Source organism: Cavia porcellus, unplaced genomic scaffold (assembly GCF_034190915.1).
Source record: "Cavia porcellus strain 051 isolate PalLab524CR breed Dunkin Hartley unplaced genomic scaffold, mCavPor4.1 scaffold_22, whole genome shotgun sequence".
NCBI lineage: Eukaryota > Metazoa > Chordata > Mammalia > Rodentia > Caviidae > Cavia > Cavia porcellus.
Genome location: NW_026947505.1, coordinates 5,823,793 through 5,851,654, shown reverse-complemented (window position 1 = coordinate 5,851,654; position 27,862 = coordinate 5,823,793). Strand labels below are relative to the sequence as shown.

The 27,862-nt window shown below is 44.3% G+C and overlaps 1 protein-coding gene across 9 annotated transcripts in view; it reads left to right on the top strand.

The window, feature by feature from the left end:
* Nhsl1 (NHS like 1) overlaps positions 1-27,586 on the top strand; it is a 220,109-nt gene extending 192,523 nt beyond the window's left edge. For 7 of the 9 annotated variants that reach the window (XM_063233366.1, XM_063233367.1, XM_013148013.3 and 4 more), the window contains 5 exons: positions 5,638-5,830; positions 10,634-10,765; positions 16,423-19,635; positions 20,174-20,306; positions 24,963-27,586. In XM_063233366.1, the coding sequence (XP_063089436.1) occupies positions 5,638-5,830; positions 10,634-10,765; positions 16,423-19,635; positions 20,174-20,306; positions 24,963-25,665 (4,374 nt within the window). In that variant the 3' untranslated portion in view covers positions 25,666-27,586. The remainder of the gene's footprint in view (positions 1-5,637; positions 5,831-10,633; positions 10,766-16,422; positions 19,636-20,173; positions 20,307-24,962) is intronic. The other 2 variants (XM_063233368.1, XM_005001831.4) reach the window with 1 other exon arrangement.
* The last annotated feature ends 276 nt before the right edge of the window (positions 27,587-27,862 follow it).

Here is a 27,862-nt window from a genome sequence, read left to right as displayed (position 1 = left end):
TATGATCAGTTATTGAATATTTTTATGTTATATACAATGCTAAAACGATTAAAAGCAAACTGCAGTACCAGTGTAAACATTTATGTTTTCATGAAGTGTCTTCATTATTTTGAAGAAAAGGTGACTTCATGTGAGAAAGTTAAAAATCCAAAATGTTTCCATTCAGTGCATACTAGGAAAATTGAGCGCTCTTGATGAAGGAGCACAGTTCGTGGTCAGGAACAAGGAACAATTGAAGTTCTGTGATGAGGAGCATCATCGGAGGTTGCCCGCTGGCTCGCATGCAGCTGCTGGCTAGGCCCTGACTTGTGCGGCTGCACAAATCCATTGCCACCGCCCACACGCTTCCTTCCTCTGTGAAGTTTGTAGGCTGGAGGCCCGGAATTCAGAACGGAGTATAGTTAGGGTCTTCTGTCTCAGTACACCCAAAAAAGGCTGGAGGACTTTGGGCACCTTATAAAACTTTTCAGGATCCTGAAAACCAAGAGTCAGTGGAAGGGGGTTTTGTTTGGGGAAGAAAAGCAACAAACACTAGACCAGACCTCCTCCAGAAAGGACTGGGATGCATGTTGGTGTCTTCTTAAGTAGTACTCTCTATAGTCTCATCTGTTTTCCATCTACTTTCATGAGATAATTACTAGGTGCTGAGTTTAGCTCTGATTATATTTCAGTTTTCTAGCTTTTAAAAGCAAAGCAAGAAGGAGAAGAAGAAAAGGAAGAGGAGGAGGAGGAGGAGGAGGAGGAGGAGGAGGAGGAGGAGGAAAATAGGCCCACTTGGAGGTCTCTTGGTTGTTCTACCAGAGAAACCACATTTTAGACCTTATTGGCCATCTGGCTAGAGCTTGTCTGATTTCTAGGCAGGACCTGGTAGAATCTCAACTGCAAATCCAAAAGCCACAGAATGGCTTCCCATGCTCCTGGTGATGTCCTGAGAATGCAGCAGTGTTACAGGAAGTCCACTGTCGCTCTCCATTCTTTCTTGGACCAGGGCGTGGAGCCCTGCTGAATATTATTGACCAAGAGGCTGATATAAAAACTGCATTTAAATTCTGAGTGCAAGGCCATCAAACCCAATATTTAAGAAGGAGGAAGAAAAGCGAGTCTCAGGCTAAGGACTGGCAGAAGCACCTCAGCACTGTTTGGGTCATTCTGTTCGTACTCAGGGAGATCAAATTGCTCAAATCACACAGCTGGTAAATGACAGGCCCAGGATATTGAGGCTACGACTCTATTCCATCTGCAACATCGCACTGCTGCTTTTTATAGGTTTTTAAAGGTTTGGTTCTTATTTAGAGATATAAACAATTTTACTTTTAGGTCAGAGGACCTAGTCATTTATTATAAACTTTGGCAAGTGGTCGTTTTATATGGTTACATAGCAGAGATTTTGGGGTCACCGCTGGGTTCTAGTTATAGCTTCCCACTTAAGAACTTTCCAAAAGTAAAATTAAAGTTACTTTGCTCTTCTGAGCCTTCATTTCCTTTTTTGAAACAAGGTCAACTCTGTGAGGATTAAAGGAGATCATCGCTGTGAAGCTTACAATCCAGGACAAGGCACACAGCAATTGGCTACTAAATGGTGACCTTTCTGAAGATAAAATTCTGAAGTAGCTTTCTGTGCAATTCTAAATAAAGCTTCTGATGGTATTTACATAGTTTCTTGGAGGACAGATAAATAAAATGTACGTATACTGCTTGTCTAGTTACTTTTCTTGTTGTCTAGACAAAACACCTGATACCCAAAGTTAAAGAAGAGAAGCTATTTGGCTCACAGTTTGTAGAGGTTCAGTCCATAGTTGACTGACTCCAAGGAAGGTGGCATGGCAGAGGAGCCCTGCAGAGGAGAAACAGTTCTTGCAGGCAGAAGGTATCACACACCAAGTGACAAGCGACACATTCTTTCTGTCCCTTTCTATGGTGTCCAGCTATTGTCTTTAGGGCAGGTAGCAACCTTAATCCTTCCCAGAACTATGCCAAGCCAGTGAACTAATTTGGTAATCATACACCCTTAATCCTGCACCACTCCCTCCAGATTCTGCTACCTCTGAAAAGCCCCACCTATGGCCACATGAGGCCTCGAAGGTGGAGGCACCTAGACACAAACCACAAACTACTGATTCTAAAGAGGAGGAAAAAAGCAGGAAAGGAGGATTTAATTTCCTGGGGATAAGTTGAAGTGGGTTTTTCCTTGTTTAAAATTAAAAGGACCATTGAGTAAATTCTGGAGATAAAGAAGGAAGGAGGAGACAGCAAGCACCATGGCCTCAAGGCAGAAGCAGCCCTGAGTGTACAGAGGACAACCTGGAGGGTGATGTGGTGGATCACATGGGGGCTTGCAGATCAGAGTAGGGACTTGGGAGGTGGCAGTGGTGGGCAGAGGAGCAACATAACCTGAGGTGCATTGTAAAAGTTCTCTTTGTGCTGTATTGAGAAGAGAGGGGCCAGGGCACGGGTGCCAGCCATGGCAGAAGCAGGCAGACCAGTGAAGAAGCCAGTGCAGGAATCCAGAGGGTGCTCATATTGTGTTAGCTTTCTGTCTCTGAAACAATTACCAGAGAGAATCAACATACAAACAGAAAAGATTTCCTTTGGATCACATTGGTGGGGGTTCAGTCCATGGTCTTTTGGCTCCATGTTTTTTGGCCCTGTGGCTGGACAACACATCTTGGTGGAAGCTAGTGCTGTAGCAAGAACACCCACCTGGTGGCCTGGCCAGGTCAGAGCACAGAGGAGGAAGGGGGACAGGGTCCCATTCTCCCTTTGAGGGGAACTGTCCTCCACTGTCCACTAGAAACATCCTACCCGGCCCTTTCCCCTAAGGGCTCCACCAAGCAGGGGAGCAAACCTCCAACACACCCACCATTGGTGGTCACTCAAGATCTGGACTGCAGAATAGCAAATCTTTAGGAATTGTGATGTCAGCCATCCAGCTGCGGCAGGTTCTCCGATGGCAGGAGGAATGGCAGTCGTGTGGTGCTGAGCATCCTCCACCCTGGCTTTTCCTGTAGTGGATTGTGGTACTGTTCCCAGTCACATCTGCCTATAGCTCTCCTGGAGCCCCAATTCGCTGTGGAATTTTCTTGCCAGAGAAGCAAACTCTGTAAAGGATTTTCTTTGTCTGTTGTCATGCAGTAGCAATCCCTGGTGTTCGTCCCATGGCAACCAGGACTACAAGGAAGTGCTGTTCATTGTGAAAGTTATTGATGCTACATTATCAGCCAACTAAAAGGAAAGTAGGTCAGTGGGGCAGGGAGCAGCATCACAATGCTTTTGAGACCTAGAGCAGGCTTCCTGTGGCGCCCTTGGCAAGGAGGAGGACATCCCAGGAAAAGGAGCCCTCACTGCAGGGGTCGCTGCTGTGTTCTGGGTCAGCCTGGAGCTTCCCTTTTCCTCCTTTTAAACCTTCTCATTAGGATTGCTTCTGATTGCCTTCAGTTTTTACTCTATAATGTAAGGTTGCTTGAAAAATTATTTGTGTGTGTATTTCTGCAAAAGAGTAATCTTTCTAATTTACTAGATTAAGATTCAGCTTCAGACGGATGACTTCTGTACAAATTGCCATGAAATTCTTAAATGAAATTAATTTTAATTTGTGTGCATACCTTATGAATAGAGAATATGTATCATGAATCAAATTTAACAATGGTTTCGTAGCTGCAGAGAAGCTGGACTTAATCAGTTTACATCAGTATGGCTTAGCTACTGCTGCCTCCGAAATCCCTTTGATTGCCTTACAAGGAGCTGTGTGAGTTGTAACCGTTTATCCAGATCAGATCAACTATGAATGAACAGAGTGGAATTTAGTTACAATAAGTTGTCCGCGCCATATGTTTAGTTTGTAAGTAAAGTATATTTTTGCCCATTTTGTCCATCATTTCAGATGTCCCCTAGGCGAGAAAACTAGATAATCATTTTGTTTACTAATGTTATTATCAGTATACCAGTATACCTATATATTTATATTTATATGACTACCACTTTCATACCCCCAATGCCTAATCAACACTGCCACGAAGGCCTAACAGTACTTTCATGGGTTCAGAAAGTGGGCAGGATAGCAGCCCAAGTTTCACAGCAAAATAAACATCAAGGTTTTAGAAGATTCCGTCTCTGGATTCTTAGTCTGGGAGCTCATCCCTATAGTTGTTTATTTGTGTTTGTTAAAGTTTGTGTTCTTTTTGAGATTTGTAGAGCAATTGGAGAATAAATACAGATATTTTCCGGCAAGACAAATTTAGTAGCAGTCAACAGTGTTCTAGCGTTCTTATGTTTGGCTGGACAACAGCTGCATTTTGTACATTTTTTTCTATGTGCCCTCTTAGTAACTTGCCTTAGGCCCAGAAAGGCTGCACAGTACAGTGATACCTCGGTTCACCATCTTGGAAAGGATGAGCATGGTCACTGTTCTCACCCAATACAGTTTGTGAACAAAGGCAAAATTTTGCCAAATGCTATTTGCAGACAAAAGTGCTTATGCACCACGATACCACTGTGTAATGTCTTTTAAAGACAGATAACGCCTCACAAGCACAAGTAAGTCGAAGAGAACGGACAGAATGATTTCCTTCATAGCAAGTTCAAATGCCGGCAAAATGAAGCTATGGTATTAGAAGTCTCAGTGGCAGTTACCCTTGTTTGGGGGTGACCGGCTGGGAAGGGGTTACCCAGATCTGGTTGCTGGTTATACTGAGGTTCTCTTTGGGAAGATTTACTGACTGTGTTCTTCAATAAAATTCTTAAACGTCTTACTTTCATGAGTGGCAGTTCAGTTTCAATGCTGTAGACTTGAAGAGTAATTCTTACGTATTTATTATAGATCACGAGCTTTATCTCCCCAGCAAAACTCATTAACCCTTTTTGGTTGTTCCTAAGCATGTTGCATTTATTTTGAGTTCTTGGTGTTTCCTCATCACAGATTCAGCTACTTTGGTGAAGTCCTTCATAAAATGCTTGCCTACGCAATTTTAGTGCTTACAGTTTTTGAGGTGTTATGGGGAGAAAGGTAGGGAAGAAGCCCTGTTCAGTCAGTTAGGATATTAATCTGTGTCAAAACGGGCACTGCTAGAAATGTTTTCATGAAATTCGGGTAATGCCCAGAACAGAGCTTTCATCCACTTCTTATAATTTAATAATTTCGCACTGATTTCTTCCCCCATATAGGTTGTTTCAGAAGAGCACATATAGTTGAACAACAATAGCTCAATTATTTTTGAAATGTTCCTTGAGGTCAGAACCTAAAGAAAATAAGATTAAGCCAGAAATTACTTTGAGGAAAACTAAATTTTAATGAAAATGGAAAGTGATGACCACAGCTATGTTCCTCTAGCTTAGACTACATCTGTAAGCTTTCTGACCATAGCAAAGATAGGAAAAATTGGAAGAATGTAAAAGATTTTGCGGGTCAGCAAGACCTTGTGCAGTCCTCGCGATTTATAGACTGAGACCTGGAGGAGTCATGTGCATTACGTATGGGTCATGCTCACGAAAATAAGCAGTTTTCTCCCAAAGCACTGCGTCTCTTCTTAAATGTGACCAATTCTTTGGCTTCCTTGAAAACAGTCTCACTGTAAAAATAAAACAGAGTTTTAAATGCTTCTGCCAGCTGTTTACACGTGGTAACTTCTTTTTCCTTTGCAGTGTTCTGTTTCTTCATCAGAGGATGAAAAACTTCCTGGCGTCAGGAGACCAAAAACTCCAAACTCAGGTGACTTTTCAGACCTTAACACTCAGACAAACTGGACCAAGTCACTGCCCCTGCCAACACCAGAAGAGAAGATGCGACAGCAGGCACAGACAGTCCAGGCTGACGTGGTTCCTATTAACATCACTGGTATGCTCGGGGGGCAGGTGCACCTCGGGAGCAGGGCTGGGCTTTTGGGTTGCTGTGTGGGTGCTGTTAGCCTCGAGTTTCTGCCTCCAAGGAAGGAGCTCTGCTCCTGATCCCACTCTGCGTCTCATGAAGGGAACGCACACCTGCATGTACGGATGTGCGGGTCTCTGTTGCTTTCCTGGGTCAGAAGACTGTTGTCACCGAAGATTGGTATCAAGGAACTTGATGGTTCAAACATGCATTTAAAGTGTACTTTTTTAAAAAACTGAATTACTTTTTAATTGGATTTTGGTTATACATTTTTTAAATATTTTTTAAATATGATCCTGGGTAACAAAAAACTATATATTGCCTTCAAAAAGGTTTACTTTAAGTAATGTTTATAGAAGTGAAGAAATAATTGCTTTTGTCATGTTTCTGACACATTTTCTTACCTTCTTGTTTTCACAAGTAGAAAAAAGGAAAATTTCTTCTGAAATAAAAATATCAAGAGGATGAATAACTATGAAAATATTTTTTAAAAATCTTGATAAGGTGGTTGTTTTATATTTTGATTTCTATAATTTTACTTCCACAGCGTTCGAATAAAAATTTATCTTACACATAATAATTCCAGAATATGTTACCTTAAGTTGGAGTGCATTTCAACATTATCAAATTTGAAATTATGGAACTTTATACTCAGCCTTTAAGCATTTGTGATAATTAAGGTGACAAACACCAAGGTATATAAAATTCAAAGTTGATTGTTTACAGACTCAGAAGAGCTATTGCCGGGTATGGTGGCCTATAACCCCAGCACTCAGGAAGCTGAGGCAAGAGGATTGCTGCAAGTTCGAGGTCAGCCTAGGTTACATAGTGAGTTCAAGGACAGCCTGAATTACAGTCAGGCTCCATCTCAAACAAAACAAAACAAAAACCAACTATTAAAAGATACTCAAAATTGCCTATTTTATCACTTTTTTAGCTTTAGCCTACACAGAGAAATTGGCCAGTGGTTTGGGGAATGTACAAAGGGCAAGACAGGTATGCAGAGTTCATGAGGACGAGTAAGTTAGACAAGATAATAGAGGCTAGAATATGCTTATCATACGCATGGCCCCAGGTGTCAGTCTGCAGTACCAAAACAAACAGTAAGTGAATTAATAGTTTGAACCAGTTGACTGTGTTCTGTGTAAAGAGATGATCAGGGGCTGGGGATTTAGCTCAGTGGCATAAGCACCTGCCTTGCAAGCAGGTGGTCGTGAGTTCGATCCCCGGTACTGATAAAAATGAAAAAGATAAAAAAAAAAAAAGAGAGAGAGATGACCAGTACTCATCGTTGGTAATCAGTCAAATTGGGTGATCAAAAATGATTTGTTTAGCACTTGAAATGCAGCCCCATAGCATCCTTTCTATCTTTTGAGGCTCCTGCTGTACAAAAGGCTTTCTACCAGGTCCTTGTTGGCTGGGAAAGGCTAATGATACCGCAAAGATTTTTCAAAAACCTTAACAGGATATTTGGAAATTATATCTAAAACTCTTTGAATTCTGTGTAAAGTTAATAAATAAATATATGAGTTTTTCTATTTCATTTACATTTATTTTACTTAAACCTTAAAGAAATAATGTGGCATTTTAATCCATGGTTTTTGTAAATAGCACAGTGATTCTTCATGAAAGTGTTTTTCCTTCACCTAGCTCATATTTTTTTAAAGATTATTTTTATAAGTAGATAGGTTTTAATATGTAGGGTAGCATTTATTGCTTGATGAAATGCACAGGCTTATGTTTTCTGTAAGAGTCAATTACATTATTTGATCGATTAAATGCAGCAGAAGTATAATTACATTATATATGATTAAATGCCTCAGAAATAATGAGATAAGACTATTGTGCTATGAAATATGATCATCTCTAATGGACTTATGGTGAAGCACATTATCTTGTGATTAGGAGACTTTAAATAGAGTAACTAGCATTTCAAGAGTACAGAACTATTTAAAGTGAGATACATCATTGCAATGAAAAATGAAAATTTAAAATTAAAAAAACAATAGAAGACAACATCATATCTTTTGAGTTGTAATTCTCTCCAGTTTGGTGACTAAATGGACATGAATTACATCGTATTTAAATGTCACCCAGGGGAGGTAGCTGGCAAAAAAAAAAATGAGCAGAGAGTTGTGTCGAAATGTAGTTTTGTTTTAATTAAGTGATTAACATTTTGTAGAAATGTCAAAATTAAATATATTGAATAGCATACGTATTACTCTATTGTGTGGATCCGTGTGTTTATACACACATATTTCATAAATGATTAGTTTTTCTTAACCGGTGTAAAGAAGCAATAAAATTAAAAATTTTCCCTTTTGACAGTTGAACTGATACAGGTTATACACTTTCCTGTTCTTTATGTATCTCTAAAGATTTTTGAGATAAAAATGTAGCTTCTAGTAGGAAATTGTCATGTGCTTGATAGCTTTACCATCTGGTCTTATTATTAATAATTTTCATCAGGGAGAAAAAGTTGCCCGTAACTACATGGTTTGAAATGCAGAGTGCGACCCACCAGGCCTAGAGGCCTAGAAAGTCACTGCAGTGAGCTGTTGGCTAGAAAATGAATTTAACCCCTCCAGTTGTAAGGACTAACATGAGCACTTGACATGTTCTAAAAGTTAAAGAGAAAGCAAGGTTAAAAGAAGAAGTACAAGGCCGGTGATTTAGCTCAGCTGCATAAGCACCTGACTGGCAAGCTGGCAAGCACAAGGTTGTGAGTTCGATCCCGGGCACCAAAAAAAAAAAAAGAAGTGCATATGAATATGTCGTATAACCTGTCCAGTGGCATAACAGCTCTCCCACCTAGAAGATGAGCAGAGTGATTAAACACAGTTTCTACAAGCCAGTTAGAGTTTGAGCTGCCTTGTTTCTGAGTGGTAACCATGACTGACTAGTGCCATTTTGCAGTGAAAGACTGATTCAATTCAACAGATGTTTACTGAGTAACTACTTTGTACAAGGTATTAGGTGAGTGCCATAGAAAATCCTAAGGAACATGACTCATTGTCTTTACCCTAAAGTGTATAGTCCAGCAGGTGAGGTAGTCTTTTTATTTCTTATGTTTGTTTGTTTGTTTGCTTGCTTGCTTTTTGAGACAGGCTCTTGCTGTGCAGTTCAGGCTTGAACTCACTATGTAGTCTACGCTAACCTGTAACTCACGGTGTCCCTCCTGTTCCAGCCTCCCAAGTGCTGGGGTTACAGGTGTACGCCACCATGTCTAGCTGAGATAGTCCTTTTAGATCAGCATGTAAAGTAGAGAGTTCAATGCTTTTAATGGCAAACATTGTTGATGTTCATCCTCATATGGTTTGTTTCTTCATTTCCTGGGAACTTGGGTGGATTTATTTTTTGGTTTTGTTACAGAAACAAAACTGGAGACTAAATGCAACTTTCTGCTAATGTATTGTCCATTCTCAATGTCTTGACAGGGATTTTTTTTTTTTTCTGCTGCTGCTGCAGGAAACTGATGAACCAGTGAAGCCATGCTTGCCCCTGTTAAGTCTAGTGTATGCCATTGCACATAAGTGACCCATTTATCACAGCACTAGGACCTTATGGTGTGTCAGGCTCTTCTCTCAAGTATTTCTATTATTGTCCATTTAGACAAAGTGGCCAGAATTTGCAAGGTTGCAAGCATTTATTTGATACTGTTCCTCATAGGAGAAATGTGTTTGGATCATTGAGATCTATTTCTCCTATTTTAGTTAGGTAAGATTCAGAATGACCACTGTCGAAATGGAAGCTACATTGGCCACAACAGAGCATTATGAATGTGTGTCAATATTGCTAAAAGAGTGACTATTTTATATTTTCCTTGTGCATAGAAGTGACAGAAATATGTGATTTTCTGTATTTATGATTTTCTGTACATATGATTCTCCTTTCGGGGAGAATAACCACAGAAAGCAGTCAATGCTATAATACTTCCTTAATCAAACTAGTGAATAATTTAAGACAGATCAGTCAGTAACTTGTACTGCTACAAACTATTATTTTATGGTTCCCCATGGTGTCTTAATCCCACAGACTTATACTTAAGGAAAGAAAAGAAGTCCCAGGGGTGTGGGCTCTGGAGTTGAGGGCAGCATCATTTGAAATGACTGAGTTAATAGGAATGTTAAATGGTGGTCGTGAAACAGAAGCAGTTCAGCTTTGACAGGAGCAGTGCTACGGTTCTCATCGTGACCAAAGTGCTTTGTCATTAGAAGGCTTTTCAGTACAATTGGGTCTCACACTGTAACGATTCCCAGTCTATACAAATTGGCAGCTTTCTTGGTTGAAGAGAAAGCTCTGGATTTTGATGAAATTATTTGTTTCATTACAAGAGCAGATATAAGATCGGTCCCTGTGGGGTGACCAGGTGAACAAAACGTACTTGTCACCATCACCACAGACATGGTAATGTCAAGAGTGGTTTTGGTGAGTAAGACCTATGCGAAACACTTGCAGAGTGCTGCATTTTTAAAATAAAAGAACCACTCTTCTGGTGTGTTAATAACAAATTCCTATTTGTTCTTCTGGCTTGTAAGAAAATGAGATCAAGGTATGTCCTTTGGAAGGACACACACCCAGAAATTGGAGAGCTGCCTTCTGATGATAACGTGCATTCCGCCCTTTCGCGCCCTTCAGCATTTGTCGTCATGTGACTGCTAACATCATTATTAATACCTCTTATCATGTTACAACGAGCTTCTGGAAGAAAGTGCATGGTGTCAGCTCGCTTGAAAATAACATTGCTTTGCTTGTTCCACTGCTCTGCATTAGGGGAGAATTTCGATCGCCAGGCCAGCCTTCGGCGGTCTCTAATTTACACAGACACTCTGGTAAGACGACCGAAGAAAGTCAAAAGGCGAAAGACTATTACAGGAGTCCCTGACAGCATTCAGAAGGAGCTAGGTATGCTCTTCAGAACTGCGTTTCCGCCCCTCCCTGCTGCTCGGTCACTTTGCTAGCCTCGTGTGGTGCTTGGAAAATCCATGCAGTCTCATGGCCAGCTGCTTGCCTGGCGGAGTGTGAGGTGCAAATCCTGCATCTCAGGCAGGTGACTGACTGTGTTTTGGGGAGACTGGAGGAGAAACACCTATGTGAAAACTTAACTGGGGTGATAAAAATTGAATGTTCTGTCACCTCTAGGCACCTTGAACATTGATTATTTCCACAATTAAATTTAGTTTTCATTTAGATCTCAGCTTCTCATGAGCTAAAGCCTTATTCTAGGACTCCCCCTTATGCGTGAGGATCTCCATAGTTACACTGACAATACTGGAGGCCTTCTGTCAGGAGGCCACAGCCTGGGATTATTGGTAAATGCCAATATGATAGAAAACGATCACTTATGTCAGATAACATCATTATTGTCAGTGGAACAATTTCATGCCTTTTTTCTTCAGTCATTTTTAATCTGTGATCAAAACATAAAAAAAATAAAATATTGGGACTGGTAAAGAAGTTCTTAACTTACTATTTGTCAACCATCATGGTCTTGCTGTGTTTCTGTGTGCTTTGGGTAACTCGTTCACTTTACTCTGCAAAACCTTCCTCTCCCTGTTTCTTGGGCAGCATAGCTCAGTTTTTACGGGTGACTTAGGCAGGTTGCTTCTTCATTCCACAAACGGGACGGTGATGGTAGTGGAACCTAGGGTCCTCTGAGACTAAATGAATTTGTGCCCGTGATGTCTTAGTACCCGGTATCATCACACATGTAATTAGTTACAGTTGTCATTATTGCAGGGAACATAATGCTACCTGCTTTGACATATGTCTCTTCCTCTTTTGCCAGCCTGTGGACTTATTTCCCAATAATTACTTCTACCTGGTGTTATTTACCTATCTTTATTATTAAAGATTTCACCCCAGAAACTCATAGTCATTACTGTATTCCTGAATTGCTTACTAGTCTTGTAGTAAGCAAAGCAGGTTTATCCTACAATAGTGAAGTGCCTATTATAGCACCTTGCGGTAGTGTTGTAGCCTCTCGTACTGCAGCATTTTGCCTGTTTCCCATCACCTTAGCCTGAGTGTCCTGCATTAGGGAGAGCAGACTCCTCTTTACCGGGAAGTTCTGTTTTTCCTGCCATGCCTGCCTACATTATCCACTTTGTGCTTTCTCTCTAGACTGAAGCAGCATTCCAGGAAGAATAGCAGTGCTTTGCCTCTGCCCTGGGTAGCTCCTGTGACCTGGATGCAGGACAGTTCTGGTCCTCTTCTGTAGCAGAACGGTTGGTTAGAAGGAAAGGCAGGGCTTGTGTGAATGAAGTCTGGCTCTGATTTAGGGCCCACAAGCTGCTCCTATGGCTGCCTGAGGCTTCTGGTAACCTCATTAAACTCACGCACTTTCCCCTCTCCTCAAAACCTGGCTGAATCTCATTTTTCCCTCCTTATTGAGGTGACAGCTACCAAATCTGAGGCTGTTTGCACATGCCTAGAAGGTATGTAACAGGCTAATTTCTTACAGTAACTAGAAACATTCATACCCTATGTGGTCTCTTTAGAAGATGTGCTTTCACTAAAGCAGTGATTATAAGGACAAGAAATGAGAAGCCTTGTAAGGAAACAAGGTAGTTTTGAGGAAAGCTACATTTTAAGTGGCTTTGCAAACAGGATAAGTAAGTTCTACGTGAGTTTGTGCAGAGTGGAAGGCCAGTTTAGCCCATACTTATGACTTGTTCATGCACATAAGTAACCTGAAGCCTAGAACCTGAGACTTAGGAACTTTTATTAGTGAGCCAATTAGTGTGGAGCCAATCATTCAATTTTTCTTTTCATCATACTTAAATGACCTGTCCAGCAAAGGAAATCGTATCTTCTGCAATTTTAATATTTTTTAAATCACTGATTGCATCCCTGGAACCCACATTTGTTTCTCTCTTGCCTGTGACATGGTACTACCACTGATGCAGGAGGAGAGAGACTAGCTTTCCCTGTGTCATCTGTGTTGGTACCGCTGGCAGGCACGAGGCGCCAGTGTCATTGCATAGTTAATGACATGCCCTGGATGGCAGCTGGGAGCTCACTGAGACAGCTGTATCTAAATTAGTGCAGGTTTAAAAAGAAAAAAGAAATAAACAAAGACTCAGCTTTTACAGATAGGATAGTTTGAGATTTGTTGGCTAGGATGAGGGAAGTAACATGTAAATACAGTTTTACTTAACAAAAAGTATTGGGTTATGTATTTGTCCTATTCTTCAGGATTTCTGGTTGACCTTGCAGTTTCTTTCTGCGTTTTATGGTTAGAGAGAGTCTGGTTTGGAGGTCTGTGCTACCTAGTAATTACCAACAGTAGACACTTCGTATTTCCTTTCCAATTAATCTTCCTCTGGAAACAGCACACTGGGAAGTATGAACGAGTCACCTAGGTTAGACAAAAGGGGAAATGGTTCTCTGAAGGAAACACGTCAGGGGAAAAGGAAAGACACTCCCTGTCTGCTAGACACCGTCCACACTGTCGGGGGATTAGATTTTAAACTCTGGCCATTAGAAAGGCTTATGCTTAATTATATGCATTTGTTAGCCCAAAATCCATGAATTGTAGACTCAGGAAACCAGCTAGCATATAGTGCTTTAAAGTCAAGGTAAGATATTTAATGTTTGCTCAAAGCGTATCTGTTGACTTCTAATTTGTTATCTTCCATTTAAGTGAATTGGACAAACTTTCCATTTCCCCTTAATTTTAAAACTACATGGAACTGGGTGTGAACTCCAAGCTGTGAGATTTTGTCTTTTAGGATCAGACAGGATTACTTTGTTGTATGTGATTAGAGCTGGCTATTGAACTCAACTTCATACATATTTCCAAAGCAGGACCTTGTTTAAAGGACTCCCGTTATGAATTGAGATGTGTTATGTACATGAGCCAACTACACACAAGGAAAGTAAACATATGCTACACACATGTACCAATACATTTTCTTTTAAATTTTAAAAAGAAATATTATTGGAATCATTTAAAATTAACATTACTGAAGGTACAAGACTTATTTATTTCTTTATTTATGAGGCAGGGTCTCATTATGTAGTTCAGGCTGGATTTGAACTTACTAACATAGGTTACTATGTTAGCCTTGAACTCAAAGCAAGCTTCTTGCCTCAGCCTTCCAAGTGCTGGGTTTACAGGTATGAGCCAGAGTACATTATTAGCCTGCTTGAAGTCTTAAGTTCAATTCCCAGTAATAAACTAAGAAAAACTAACTTGTAGGTTTGTATCATCCTCAATTACATGGATTTTTTTTTTAGAAATTGGAAATCTCTTATAGCATTATTTTAATAAAGTAAAAAATTATACATAGTTACATCTTATGTTCTAAAATCACATAAATCTTATCAGGATTTCAGCAGGGGCTGAGTGGTCTATGTGTGTTTATAGACCTTTTCTTGTGGTTAGTTTGTTCCTTATAGCATTCATCAGTGTCCTGTAACATTCTGACACTTTTTATATTGTGACAGTATTAAAGATTGTGCTTTAGAAATTGAATTCTGTTGGTCCCTCTGATAAGTTGCATGTTAGTTGATTCTCATTTACTTTTTTAAGGTCTTTAAGAAAACATTGTTATTTTAAATAAAGTATGTTCAGATATACATGAAATTCCTATATTTCTATTATCAGAAGCCTAGAATAAGTAGATACTCAAAATACATGTACCAGCTCCCTACAAGGAACGTAAAAACCATGTGCTTCAAACATGCCCTGAAAAGAAGAAATGAAGGAAGACTAACAGGACAAAAAGAAAAAAGTTACTACCCAAAAGTATGAGGATTTTACTCATGGCACTTAAATGGTGGCAGTTAAAAATCTACCATGAAAACCGTACAGAAATCACTAGTTTTGAAGAAAAAACACACAAAGGCCCACGGGTGAGTAGGGTGAGGCACCTGGAGCGCTTGGCATGAAGCTGACGCAGTACAAGCCCGCCTCTCGTTTCCAGATGCCGAGCGGCAGCGACTCTCTCCTCCTGCTGTGCTGCCTCAAAGTGGACTTCCTCCTGCTCCTGCCTCTTTGCTCACTTTCCCTTCCTAAGCGAGTCCCGCGCGTGTGTGTGTGCGCGTGTGTTTGGTAACTCCTTGGCAGAGAGAGGATGGAGAGAGGAAACAGAGCCTCTGCTGACGACACAGTGTAATCGTGCTTGTCCTGACTACAGTGAAGGAAGGTGCTGGGGGGGGTTCTTTGTGGGGTGGCTTCCTTGAGGCGCGTATAAGCGTGCTGCTACCACTTGCTATTATGGGGAGAAAAAGCCTTTACATGCACAGTCAGGGACTTGTACCACGTGGAGGAATGGGGACAGAGGGACATCTTAGGACTCTTCATCCTTACTAGTACCATATCCAGATATCTAGAGGCTCAGGCGATGTCATTCAGCAAAGCCTGTGCCTGAGAGCCTTTCTTTTTGTTAATTTCCAAAGGTATCTGATGCCTTATAATTTGTTGTCTTCTATTTAAATGAGGGAGACAGAATTATAATCTTTTGTTTAAGCATAAGCCTACACAGAAAAAAATCTGAACATCATGAGGTTTCTTCTTTTAGACTCAGAATTATTTTGTTGGTGATACACAACTATATTTGACTACTGTCCCTATAGAGATGTCTTACTGGATGAAAATCTCATAGAGAACCATGCTTCTGCTGTTATTTTTAAAGGTTTAAATTGTCCCGAGGACTGATTTCATGTTCTCGGTACATTTGGGGATGTTCTTGGCTTTGTGATTTTGTTTGTTTGTCTTGTTTTCAAGCCTTATTCTTTTCTGGGTAGCCTGAGATCCGTTTATCTATGATTAAGATTTCTCTCTCTCTCTCTCTCTCTCTCTCTCTCTCTCTCTCTCTCTCTCTCTCTGTCATTCTTCATGTTTCTTTCTTATTAACATACTACTCTCTGTTTGGGTGTAAAATTCCAACAAATGTGTAAGCCTCATTGGAGGCTGTGTTCCCTGGATCATTTCCTGATGGTCTCCCCGACTCCAGAACACAGCAGCTTGCTGGTGAATTTCGAATGTCACGAACAGACAGATGACAGTGGCTTAAGATGGATAATGAAATGTTTGAAACACAGATGGGCCTGTAAATCAATTTTCTTCTTAGGATTTCCTTCTGCCATTAAAAAAATCAATATAATTAACATAATTTTATACCAGTATCCCTCGTGAAGGGATTTCTGCAGTCCTGTTGTTCTATTGCTGCATTTATTGTTTTTGGGAAAAGTGGCCCTGCTTGATAGATGCTCTGTGCTTGGGTGGAAGTCTACCTTGAAGTCTTCCCTAAAAGCTGGTTTTGTAAAAGGTGAGTCCTGTACAGGCCTATGCAGCACTCAAGCCATAGGAGGATTTGAAGTCTAAATTAAGAAGAAATGTACATAAAATTGACACAGTAAAGGTTTTTATCTTAGGAGACATCAGGAGCTATTTAAATTCAGTTAGGTATGTATGGGAAAGACGAAACTAAACCACGTAGAAAAGATATTTTTGTTTCTTTTCACAATAGCAGAGTCCAAAGGGGCTGAGGGCACAGGTGACACTGTGGATTTCCATTTTCAGGATGACAGGCTTCTTTCTGCTTTCTCTCCAGCATCGGGCACTGGCCAGGATGAGGCCAGTGGTCACTCAGGATACTCCCCAGACCACTACTCCACGCGAGGAAGGCTTGATAGCTATCACTGTGCTGGACAGCGCTCAGAAACCAGGGACTCCAGTTGCCAGACCGAGGATGTGAGAGTTGTGCCACCCTCCGTGAGAAGAATCAGGGCCCACAAGGGGCTGGGCATTGCCACTCAAATGAGCCCCTTCTCGGGCTCCTCCGGCAACATGTCTGTGCTGAGCGACCCGGCTGGTGTCGTGTTCCCTTCCCGCCTCCACAGTGATGCTGGCTTCCATAGTCTCCCACGTTCTGGTGCCAGGGCCAGCGCACACTCCCTGGGTACACTGGACCCCACAGAAGATGTAGACGGCTCCTTCTCCTACCAGAGGGGTAACTCACAAGGAGACAACAACTTTGGACCTGTAGGAGGTGCCTTGAGGTCAGGAACATTTTTCAGACCCAAATCCCAGGAGCTGAGGCACTTTGAGAGTGAGAATGTAACCAGCCCAGCATGCATGGTCTCTCCACATGCCACCTACTCCACCAGCCTCATCCCCAACGCCACCCTCTCATCGTCTTCAGATGTCATCATTCTTCACACCGCTCCAAGTGCAGGACAGCTGGACGGCAGGATGACCAGCTCGTCCTCATGCTTGAGGATAAAACCCAAAGACCACCTCCTCTCCAGACACAGTGTAAGAGCTGACCACCACCCTTGTCACCACTGGAGCGATGGCCATTCCTCCATCTATTCACAGCCTTTCAACTCCCATTCCCACAGTGTCACTACACTGCTGCCCACCTGTGACTCAGAGGTGTCTCCTCATGGATCCCAAGCCATGCATTATAACTGCAGAAACACCCTGAGTTTTGCAGTCCATCCCCAGGATGTGGATGGCAAGAGTGAGTCCAGCTCTTCTGGGAGCAGAGGACAGGGCAGCATGGAGCCGTGGGACTACAGGGCTTCCAGCAGCGGGCGGACATCCCCCTTGAAGTCCCATCTGGCTGTCCCTGGCTATTCCACTCCCACGAGTAACCAGAGCAGCTGCAGTTTGGACCAGGCATCCATCAAAGAGGATGCAGGGTCCCTGTATTCTGAGGACCATACTGTCTGCTACAAGTCTGTGCACAATGACTCCGGATGTGGCTTTGGGAATCCCAGGCACAGCGTGGTCAATGTTTTTGAAGGAAGAGCTCACAAAAGCCCAGGGGACCAGTCAGGTTACCATGGTAAATCCCTTGCGAGAAACATCTCTCTGAAGAAAGCCAAGAAGCCTCCCCTGCCTCCTTCTCGGACGGACTCTCTCCGCAGGATTCCCAAGAATAGTGGCCAGTCAAACGGGCAGGTGCTCAACGAGAGCCTGATCGCCACACTCCAGCAGTCGCTGCAGCTGAGCCTTCCTGGCAAGGGTGGCAGCTCGGCCTCACAGAGCCCCTGCAGTGACTTTGAGGAGCCCTGGCTGTCCCGCTCCCGGAGCCAGAGCACAGTCAGCGCTGGCAGCAGCATGACCTCCGCCACCACCCCCAACGTGTACTCCTTGTGCGGAGTCACACCATCGCAGAGCGACACAAGCAGCATCAGGTCGGAGTACACAGACCCCTGGGGTTATTACATTGACTACACAGGGGTGCAGGAAGAGCCCGGGAACCCAGCAGGACACTGCTCAGCCAGCGGTGGAGCCCCCACTGGGAATGGGCCAGTCCGCCACCTCCAAGAGGCATCCAGAGCCACAATCCCCCAAGTGCCTAGTGGCTGTGCCAAACCAAAGGTCACATCGCCAGAGAAGTCCCAGAGAGTCACTTCTCCATCCAGCGGGTATTCCAGCCAGTCGAACACACCCACCGCACTCACCCCTGTGCCTGTGTTTTTAAAATCAGTGTCCCCAGCCAATGGGAAGGGGAAGGCCAAGCCCAAGGTTCCAGAAAGGAAGTCCTCTCTGATCTCCTCAGTGTCCATGTCCTCCTCATCCACATCTCTGTCCTCTAATACATCCACTGAAGGTGGGGGCACAGTGAGGAAGCTGGATGCAGCCCCAGCCTTGCCCCCCCTCGCTCCTCCCCTCCCTCCTGTCCCAGCCTCAGGTCCTGCGGACAAGTCTCCCCTTCTTCCCCCGCCTCCCCCTGTAGCAGATGGCCCTGGGGGCTCCCCTCTGCCTCCCTCGCCTGTGTTTCCCCCTCCACCCCCAGAAGTGCTCACCCTCTCCTGCTCCCAGCCTGACGGGTGCCTCCCCCCAACCCCCACAGCACTGAGCCCCTTTATTCCAGAGCCACCGGCTTCCTTGCCAGCACCCCCACCTTTCCCATCCTCCTTGGAGCCCCCACCTGCCCCTCCCTTGGACCCCAAATTCATGAAAGACATGAGGCCTTCTTTCAGAAACTCTGGGCCAGTGGAATCCTCCCGGGAGGCCTTGAGGCCACCTTTGAACAAGGAGGAGAGTGCCAGGCCCACCATGCCCTTGATCACTACAGAAGCACTGCAGATGGTACAGCTGAGGCCAGTGAGAAGGGGCTCGGGGGCCGACGTGGCACCATCGCCTGAACCAGCAGCTCAAGAACAACGAACTCCGACTGTTCCACAGTATCACTTAAAGCCATCTGCTCTCCTAAAATCCCGAAATAGCATAAATGAAATGGAGAGTGAAAGCCAGCCTGCCTCTGCGACTAGCTCCCTTCCAACGCCTGCCAAGAGCCCGAGTCAGGGTGACCGTGACAGTGCAGCCGAGCATGGCGGTCCTGCAAGCCGCAGCCCTGGAGCTCCGTGTCCTGCGCCAGGCACTGGGGAGGCAGAGCCTGGGCCTGGCCTCAGGAGCACCCCACTCCCAGACTCTTCACCCAGCAGGAAGCCGCCCCCCATCTCCAAAAAGCCCAAACTGTTCCTGGTGGTACCACCTCCGCAGAGAGATTTCACCGCCGAGAATGTGAGTGAAGCCTTGGGAGATGTGCCCAGCCCCACCAGGGCAGAGGAGGGCTCTGCACACAGCAAAGAGGCACAGGAGAGCTCTGCGGCTGGAGCTGGTTCTCATGCCACGGGCCCTGGCAGCTCGGGGCTGGAGGGAGGAGCTGCAGGGTTTGAGTCTCTCAGTAGAGTGGAAACCAATGCCCCCATGGTACAGCCCGATGCCTCGCCAGCCCCCACGCAGGAAGAGCCCCCTGGGGACAGTGTGGGCAGTGCAGAGACCTGCCCTTCTCAACAGGATGGAGAAGGTAAGTCAAATCCTCTCTGGTGTGTTTCTTATCATCTGCAGCTGTGCCAAATAGGGCAGCTGAGGGCTTGCGCAAGAGCCCAGGTAGATCAGATTTATCCACTTTAAAGCCAACAGCATGTAGGCTGCTGCCCGTAAGTTACAACTCTGCATTTTGAAACATTTTTTTTCTTTTCAAAATCCAGGTCTAAGGGAAGAGCTCACAGACAGAGTTGGCAGAAAATAGGGAGGTGGGGGTGGTTTTGTAGCAGACTGGGTATGAACTAGCAATGAGTAATCTCCCTTCTGAAGAACTGAAAAGAACCCTCTGATAGCGTTAGGAGCAGCCCAGCGCAAGCTGTGATGCAGACAGGAGTGAGCTCCGGCTGGCAGGCTCTGTCATTTTCTGCATCTTTGTAAAACCAAGAACTGCAGACCCCACCGCGCCTGCTGTGGCTCTCAAATTGTCAGGAATGGCGGGAAAACAGATTTGGGAGCCTGGCAAAGGACTGAAATTGTACTGGCTGCATCTCACTGCCTGCCCGCTTTCTTCTCCCTAGCTGGGGTACAGGAGGCACACGCAGCAGAGCCCTCCTCAGAAGCCTGTGACTTCTTCCACAAAGATGACAGTGAGGAGGTGACAACCCCCACGAGACCCAGGACCACCGAAGACCTTTTTGCAGCCATTCACAGGTATCCGACACTCCCCTGCTTTAGAATTCCTTCCTTCCAAGTAGCTCCTCTGTTTTCTTGAGGGTTCTTCTGCCACCCAGCTGTGGGTGACTCATTAACTTTATTAATGGATTTTTTCCCCTCCTGTGTTTCTGTGCCTTTATTTGCCCCTACTCTAGCTACTGTGTTACTTTGTTGCACTGAAACAGCGTCATCCTTGTTGACACAGGGGACAGAGGCTGGGTGGCATACCTTCTGGTAGGGATAGTGCTTGTCGGCCAGAAACAGTGTCAGTCATGTGACAGTGTTGACAGGAATTCACAGGAGGGAGTTAGAGGCACAGATGGCTTTACCTACCCCTTCTTAAGGGTGTCGTAAATTTCCCCCTATCTCACAGAAAAGAAAAAACCCCCTAATGCTATGGTGCAGTTTTTCAAGCTATGTCAGTGAAGGTGCATCTCTTTAAACCAGAGAAATCAAATTCACTTGCTACTGCAAGCCACTAGTGCCATCTACTGGCATCTGGAATTGTTGGGGTAAAGAGAAAGTATGCGATCGTTTTTTCAAAATGAAGTGCCTGAACTGTTAACCATTCTTGTATCTGTTCACCTTAAAAAGGGAAGATGATTTATTTATTACGCTGTTTTCTGGAAGTAAACAGCGGGCACTCTCGTACAGAGTCACTGTAGAAATTAAGAAGATTATGATTGTGCACATCTTTAAACCGTAACACTGTATAATCTTTTTGCCTCTTTCTAGATTTATCACTATTTTCATATAACTTTTATGAATGCCCTATGCCACCAAAACCTTATTTTGATGCAATCAAAGGTCTTTTCTTCCCTTTTGGAGACAAAGTATATTATAAAATCTTTTGATTCTTCTCTGTATAAGTAACCTGTGTTGGTACTGATCCCTAATTCTTGGAATTTTATTGAAAAATAAAACAAAACAACTGTTTTATGGAGTCAAAAGTACAGTGCTATCCCTACTTGAAACTCCCCATGAAACATATAAATATGTAACTTTGGGGAAAACTAAGCCAGAAAATTGAGGTGCTGACCAAGAATTGCTTCTTTGCTCTGGTATTGATATATAGACACTTAAAAACTGCTGCCTTTAATATTGTCTGACGGGTTTCTTTGATTTTTATCAGACATAAAAAGATGGCTAGAGCCAGGCATGGTAAGACATGTCTGCAGTTCCCGCACTGAGAGAGGCTGAGGCAAGGAAACCTTAAGTTAAAATCCTGCCTTGGCAATTTAGTGAGACCTTGCTTCAGAAGAATAAACCATAAGAAGGGAGTCTGGGGCTGTAGCTCAGTGGTGGAGTTCTCCTAGGTGTGAACCCCACTACAGGAAAAAAGAAAGTGACCAGTCAACTGTTTTTTAAAACACAAAAATGAAGTGGTGTGGCATTTCCAGAAATGCACACAGAGCCTTCTAACTTTATCTGTACCAGGCACATACTAAGCACTCAATAAATACTTTTCTGAATTAAATGAAGCCAATTGGAATTTAGCTGTTAGGAAATTCCTTCAAAACTCAGTCTTTCATTTAGCATGGAGTGCACTGAATTGCTAAGTATATGGGAATATAGAAATATATAGTATATAGGAATATATATGTATAATAGCTTGCCACATGGGTTTGTGTTGCCTGGTTGGCTGTGTACCAAAAATACTTGGTCTCAAGGAAACCCCAAATTAGTGCATAGTTTTCCCAAAACTATGCTGAAAGTTGCTTCTGTATTTTATCTTGGCAACCTTCAGAGGTCACTGAAATACATGCAGTTTCTCCTCTACATGGTTCTACAGATGTGGAAATGGGCCAATCTGTGGTCCCCAGCACATGTGACAGAAGAAGGGCCTAGCAGCCTTGGGAATGTCTTGCAAAGAGAAAGCAAGGACCCATACTAATTTCTGCCATAGCATTAATACCAGTTAGCTGATGATATAAAAATCCATCTGAAATCTGTGCTATGTAGGGCTTTATTTTCATGTCCTTCAGTCCTTACAATCATCATTTAAAATAAAGACTATCTAAATTGAAGCGTAGCTTTGAAATCTTCTGATGCAAATGAATTTACTTCAGATTTAAAGCCAGATGGAGAGTGTAGCGCGCCATGTGAGGTGTGAAGTTTCTCTATTTATTGAAGTAATTAGTTTTTGAGCCAGTGTTAACTGTTGAAGTACTTTTTATAGCTGTCTTCTTTGGAAACACACACACACAGGCACACACACATACACATACACGGAGGCAGAGCATTCGTATGTTTAAATTTAATTCTCACTTTAAGTACCAGCTGCTCTCGAGAAACAGTGATGCTCTACTAAAAACCTATCTTCTCTTTCAATTCTATATCTGCAATTAAAGGCCTTAGCTTTAATCAAGTGTAGGTATGGCTTGGTTTAGGTAGCAGCATACCTTCCTATCCCTATTTAGAACCAAACAAAAATACCTGCAAGGCTGAGAGTCTCTGGACTGCTTTAGAGGGTCACCATTGTGAGACCCTGTGGCTGTGAGTGGAAGAAATGCCACCACATCCTGGAGGTCAGACTAACCAGCTACGTGTCCTCTTAAAACCCAAAGTGGTTGGACTGGACCGGTGATAGAGAGAACCTGTCAGAGCTTTCAGTGACATCAACAGCCTGGAGGCACGCTCTCCGTAGATTGACCATGAGACAGCCTAGACCACGTCTAAAGCCTGGGCCTCTTCTACAGTGTGGAGATGCTCTTCCTTCTGTGTTTTGTGAAGTGTCCTCCACGTGAGTAAGTGGTATTATTCTATCCAGGCTGCTGCTCTTGTAGACCAGCAGGTAGGACCAGTGAGTCGAAGTCTTCCAGGCCATACTCTGTGATCCCGCGGGAGCTGGCGTCCTGTGTGCTCTGGCCGCCCTTCAGACTTGTCTGCACTTTGGTGGCTTCTTTTTGGCCAAAAGCATGGAGACAACTCTGGGAGCACCTGGGTGCCAGGTCAGCTACCTTTTGTCTTCGGGGCATGGAAACTAAACTTGACCTGGTGACAGAAAGCAATAATTTGTTTCCTATGTGGCATTCTAAGCTTTGTGAAGCCCAAGTGTGGAGACTGAGGCACGGCAGAGGCAGGCATCTTGTCCGGACCACACAACTTTTGTTGGCGCATTCAGTCCAAGTCTTCAGTTACAGTACACACATCCGTCACCCGCTGCTGAGGCAGGGATTTCATAGTGGGAGAAGAGACAGATTCCAGCACTGGGAGGGAACCCAGGGCTTTCAGAGTAGGCAACATCCTCAGCCTCCCAGAGTCCTGGGACCAGCCCTGCTCCACCAGCCCGGGGCCGGGTCTTTTCTCTTTCTTTTCTTTTCTTTTTTCTCTTCTCTTCTCTTCTTTCTTTTTCCTTTTAATTAAACTATCAAAATTCCATCAGGAGAACCCTGTGCCCACCTGCCATTCACTACATAGTTAGGAAGAAACCGGCCAGGGGTGCTGAACTCACCTGCCTTGTCCCTGATTTCCTCACAGTATCATGACACACTGGAGGGGAAGGTTCTCTGAAACTGAGGGCAAGAAATCTCTAAGACTGCAAACATTTCCCTTCTCCTGATCAGCCTCTGCCCCTGCCCTATCCCTTGAATTTTCTCTGTCACAATTTTCTCCTTGAGGTTTTTAAAGTCCACCCTGAAATGGTCTGGTACAGAAGGTCCACTCTTGCTTTCTCGGAAAGTTACATTCTGGAAGTTGACGTATGGTCTTGTAAGAACCAAGGAAGGGGGGGCACTTTGTGTCTGACTTTAGAAAAAGCCTGTAAAGTGGAGAGCTGCTTTAGACCCTCCAGGGGGCGTGTCACAGGAGAGGGCATGTTCTGGGCACAGGCTGACCTGACAGGCCCATTCAAGTACAAGTATTAAACAAGAAAAGGGAGAGCAGAAAAACAGGGTGCTTACATACGACATCCTCTCAGGCTGAGTCCCATCTGGAGCGTCAAGTGAAAACTCTGGGAAGGGTCCTGCCTGAAGTGAGATCGTACAATGTCTGAGGTTTATTTTGCAATAATTCACCACGACTCAATGATAGTTATGTCTTGGAATCAGCCCCTCTGTCCCTCTGCAGATGACTAGAAAGAGACAAAAGCAGTGTTTACACACAGTGGAGTAGGACTCTGTAGTAAAGACACACTTGCATCACTTGCAGGTAAATGAATGCACCTTGAGACTGTAATCTTAGGTCAAATAAGTCAGACACACAAGATTAACCGTCGCCTGGTTTCTCTTATACGAGAAACCCAAAATGTAAATAAAGAGCAGAATAATAGAGATAATAGGAAACAGGGAGACAGATCCTTTGCAATAGGGAGGTGGAGAGAACAGGGAGCATTAACAAGTGACCTGTACATGTACAGCTCCCACGAGGAATGCAGTCATCAGGCACCACACACAGGTACTAATAAAATTTATTAAAAAAAAAAAAATAGCCAATGAGAATGGAGATTTGCCACCATGATTCTCATAGGTAGCTTTGGTGAGCCAATGGAGTGTTATTTTTTTTCCCAGGGTGTTATTTTTTCCACAGTTAAAATTAGGTTTTGGAAAAGTAAATCTTAACTAGTTGGTGAGCTGAAGAAGTGCTAAGAGCAGCTGGCGAAGGTGACCGAGGTTGGTGAGAATTAACCTGCCTCTCGATGTCATTAAATCACAGATCCAAAAGGAAAGTCCTTGGCCGGAGAGACTCTGAGGACGACCACTCGCGCAACCATTCTCCCTCCCCACCAGTGACCCCCACGGGCACCGCGCCCAGCCTGGCCTCCCCCAAGCAAGTGGGCTCAATCCAGAGGAGCGTGCGCAGGAGCAGCACCAGCAGCGACAACTTCAAAGCCCTGCTGCTCAAGAAGGGCAGCCGCGCGGACACCAGCGCCCGCATGTCGGCGGCCGAGATGCTCAGGCACACGGACCCCCGCTTCCAGAGGTCCAGGTCGGAGCCCGCGCCCGACGCCCCCGAGAGCCCGTCCAGCTGCTCGCCCAGCAAGAGCCGCAGGGCGCAGGAGGAGTGGGCGCGCAGCGAGGGCCCCATGCCTCGCAGCCTGTCCTTCTCCGGGCCCCGCTACTGCCGCAGCCGGACGCCGCCCTCCGCGGCCAGCAGCCGCTACAGCGTGCGCAACCGCATCCAGAGCAGCCCGATGACCGTCATCTCCGAGGGCGAGGGCGAGGCCGTGGAGGCCACCGACCCGAGGGCGCGGCGCGCCAAGTCGGGCGCCTCGGACCAGGACAGCCAGGGCAGCCAGGGCGGAGAGGTGCCCGATGCCTCCTTGGGGCCTCGGACTCCCGGGCCGGCAGACGAGGGCGGGGACCCCTCAGAGCCCCCTGAAGGTGTTGGCCAGGAGCAGAGTCAGGGCCCGAGCTAGACCGCTGCTCGGGGCTGCTGTGCCCTCGGAGCCCAGGGAACCAACTGAGGTGGCATCCCTGACCCTGCTCGTGGTGGGCGCCAGTGCTGCGAGGCATTTAGAACTCACTGCCCACTTGTGTGTGGCTTGAACGCAAGTAGAAGCTTCAACTTCTGAAAGTGCTTCCTGGGGAAGATTTTTTTTCTTGCTGAAATGCTGGGTGTTTGTGTGCAATTGGAACACTTTTAACAGATACACAAACACTGTATACAGAAATAGAAAGCGTTATGTAGGCGGTGGAGCCCTCTGGACAAGGTGGTTTCAAAGCATGATGTGTGTGGAAATTAGGCAGCTCCCCAAGAAGGGGGTACAGGTGAAGGAGGGGACAGATACCCGGACCTCAGGGCACAGTGCAGGCTGTTCAGTGAGGCGAACTGGGGAGCAGGAAGCAGCTAGCAAAGGGCTCAGTGACTCATGGGTTCAGGTACTTTTTTCTGGGGGAAAAGGCTTTGTTTCTTTTTTGTAAAAACGACAAAACACGGAAGTGGCAATGCTCTACTCGGTGCCTGCAGCTTTCAGCCCGGTGTGGGCGGTTTTTAAAGGGTTCTCCTCCTGGGGCAGCAGCCCAGACCGACCCAGAGCCGGTCGTGATGGACAGCCAGGGAGACAGGGCAGGCGGAAGAGATCCACTGCTGGGATTTGTTTCTTGCTTACTAAATAAAATTATTTTCAGAATTAAATTTGAAAAATTGCACTACAACACTGTGGGCAAAGCTTTTCCAAGAGTCTTTCTTCCTCCCCATTTTTCTTTTTTACTAGAGCTGAAACTTCCATTTGGCAATTTCTTACCACGTCAACATTTGCTAACTTTTGGATATCCTTTTGGTCACACCAAAGAAAACACAAAACTATGGCTATGTTTTTCCTTGAACTCCCTGCAGTCTCACACCCTAATTTAGAAAGGTTTACCAAAATCTATTATTATTATCGTACTTGGAAGAAAGTGCTGAGCGGCTCTTCTTAGTCAAATAAACTGATAACTGATAAAACATTTGTAAGGCTTGGCTATTAATTAGCCCTGGGAGATGAGTTTTTAGATTAAAAAGATTTTCTTTTTGCAGTATTTGGTTTGTGTGTTTTTATATTTGTTTGTAAATGAGTTGCTAACTGCCATCTAATCTTCTCCAATCCAAGTTTCTATACTTTTCAACATGGGAAAAAGTGTATATTTATTTTAATGTAATATTTGTATGATTCTCACTCTGTCCCATCCAGAGAGTCCTGTTTTCATCATCAGAAGGGCCTAGGGTGACTCTACTGAGATCCTTAGTTTAGACACAGTGCAGTTTTTGCCCATTGTCTTCTATTTTGCTATGAAAATGTCATCTGAATGTTGGACTGCACAGGTCCATTCCGCATAAAACTTATGAGAAATAAAACTTCTGATAAATTAAGTCTCTTTTCCTTCTCTGAGGAAAACAAAACCTTACTTTTTACATAGGACCTGATCTACCAGACATGGGTGTATGCCTGTAATCCCAACACTCAGGCGGCTGAGGCAGGAGGATTTCTGTGAGTTCAAGGCCAGCCTGGGGCTACATAGTGAGACTATCTCAAAAAAAAAAAAAAGGACCTGATGTTTGACCACAGGTACAAGGGCTTTTGCCCTTCGGGGGCAGTTGTCTACAACATGGGGCACACAGATCACTTCTTGTGAATTTTAGAAAAGTAGTGGTGGCTTCTGATTATGAAGTCTTCCCATAGAAACTTTAAAAAAAATTAGAATGTATATGGCTATCAGAAATTTTGAACTTAATATATAAATCATTTATTTGAAGGTTAGATAAGCAACATTAAAACTAATGATAAAAACCATTAAAGAATCCCTTTTTTAAAGATACACATTTTTAAATTTGCATTAAATAAAGCCATTGTAAAGTCACTCTCTGTTTGTGCATGTGTTTTCTGAACTGTGAGATGAGTTCTTTTCATACAGACATGTGGAGCATGTTGCAAGATCCAGACAGGTCAGCGAAGAGCAGTGGGGGCTGTGGGAGCTGGGAACCTGGCTGTGAGGAGAGAAACACAGACGCTCACCCTGCTGAACCCAAAGTCTGTGCTAAAGGAGTTCAGCATAAATGCATGTCACAGTGGCTGCTGGTCCAGCTAATGTGATCTGTGGAAGGAGAGAACAGTCACAGGCATGGATGGAAGACCC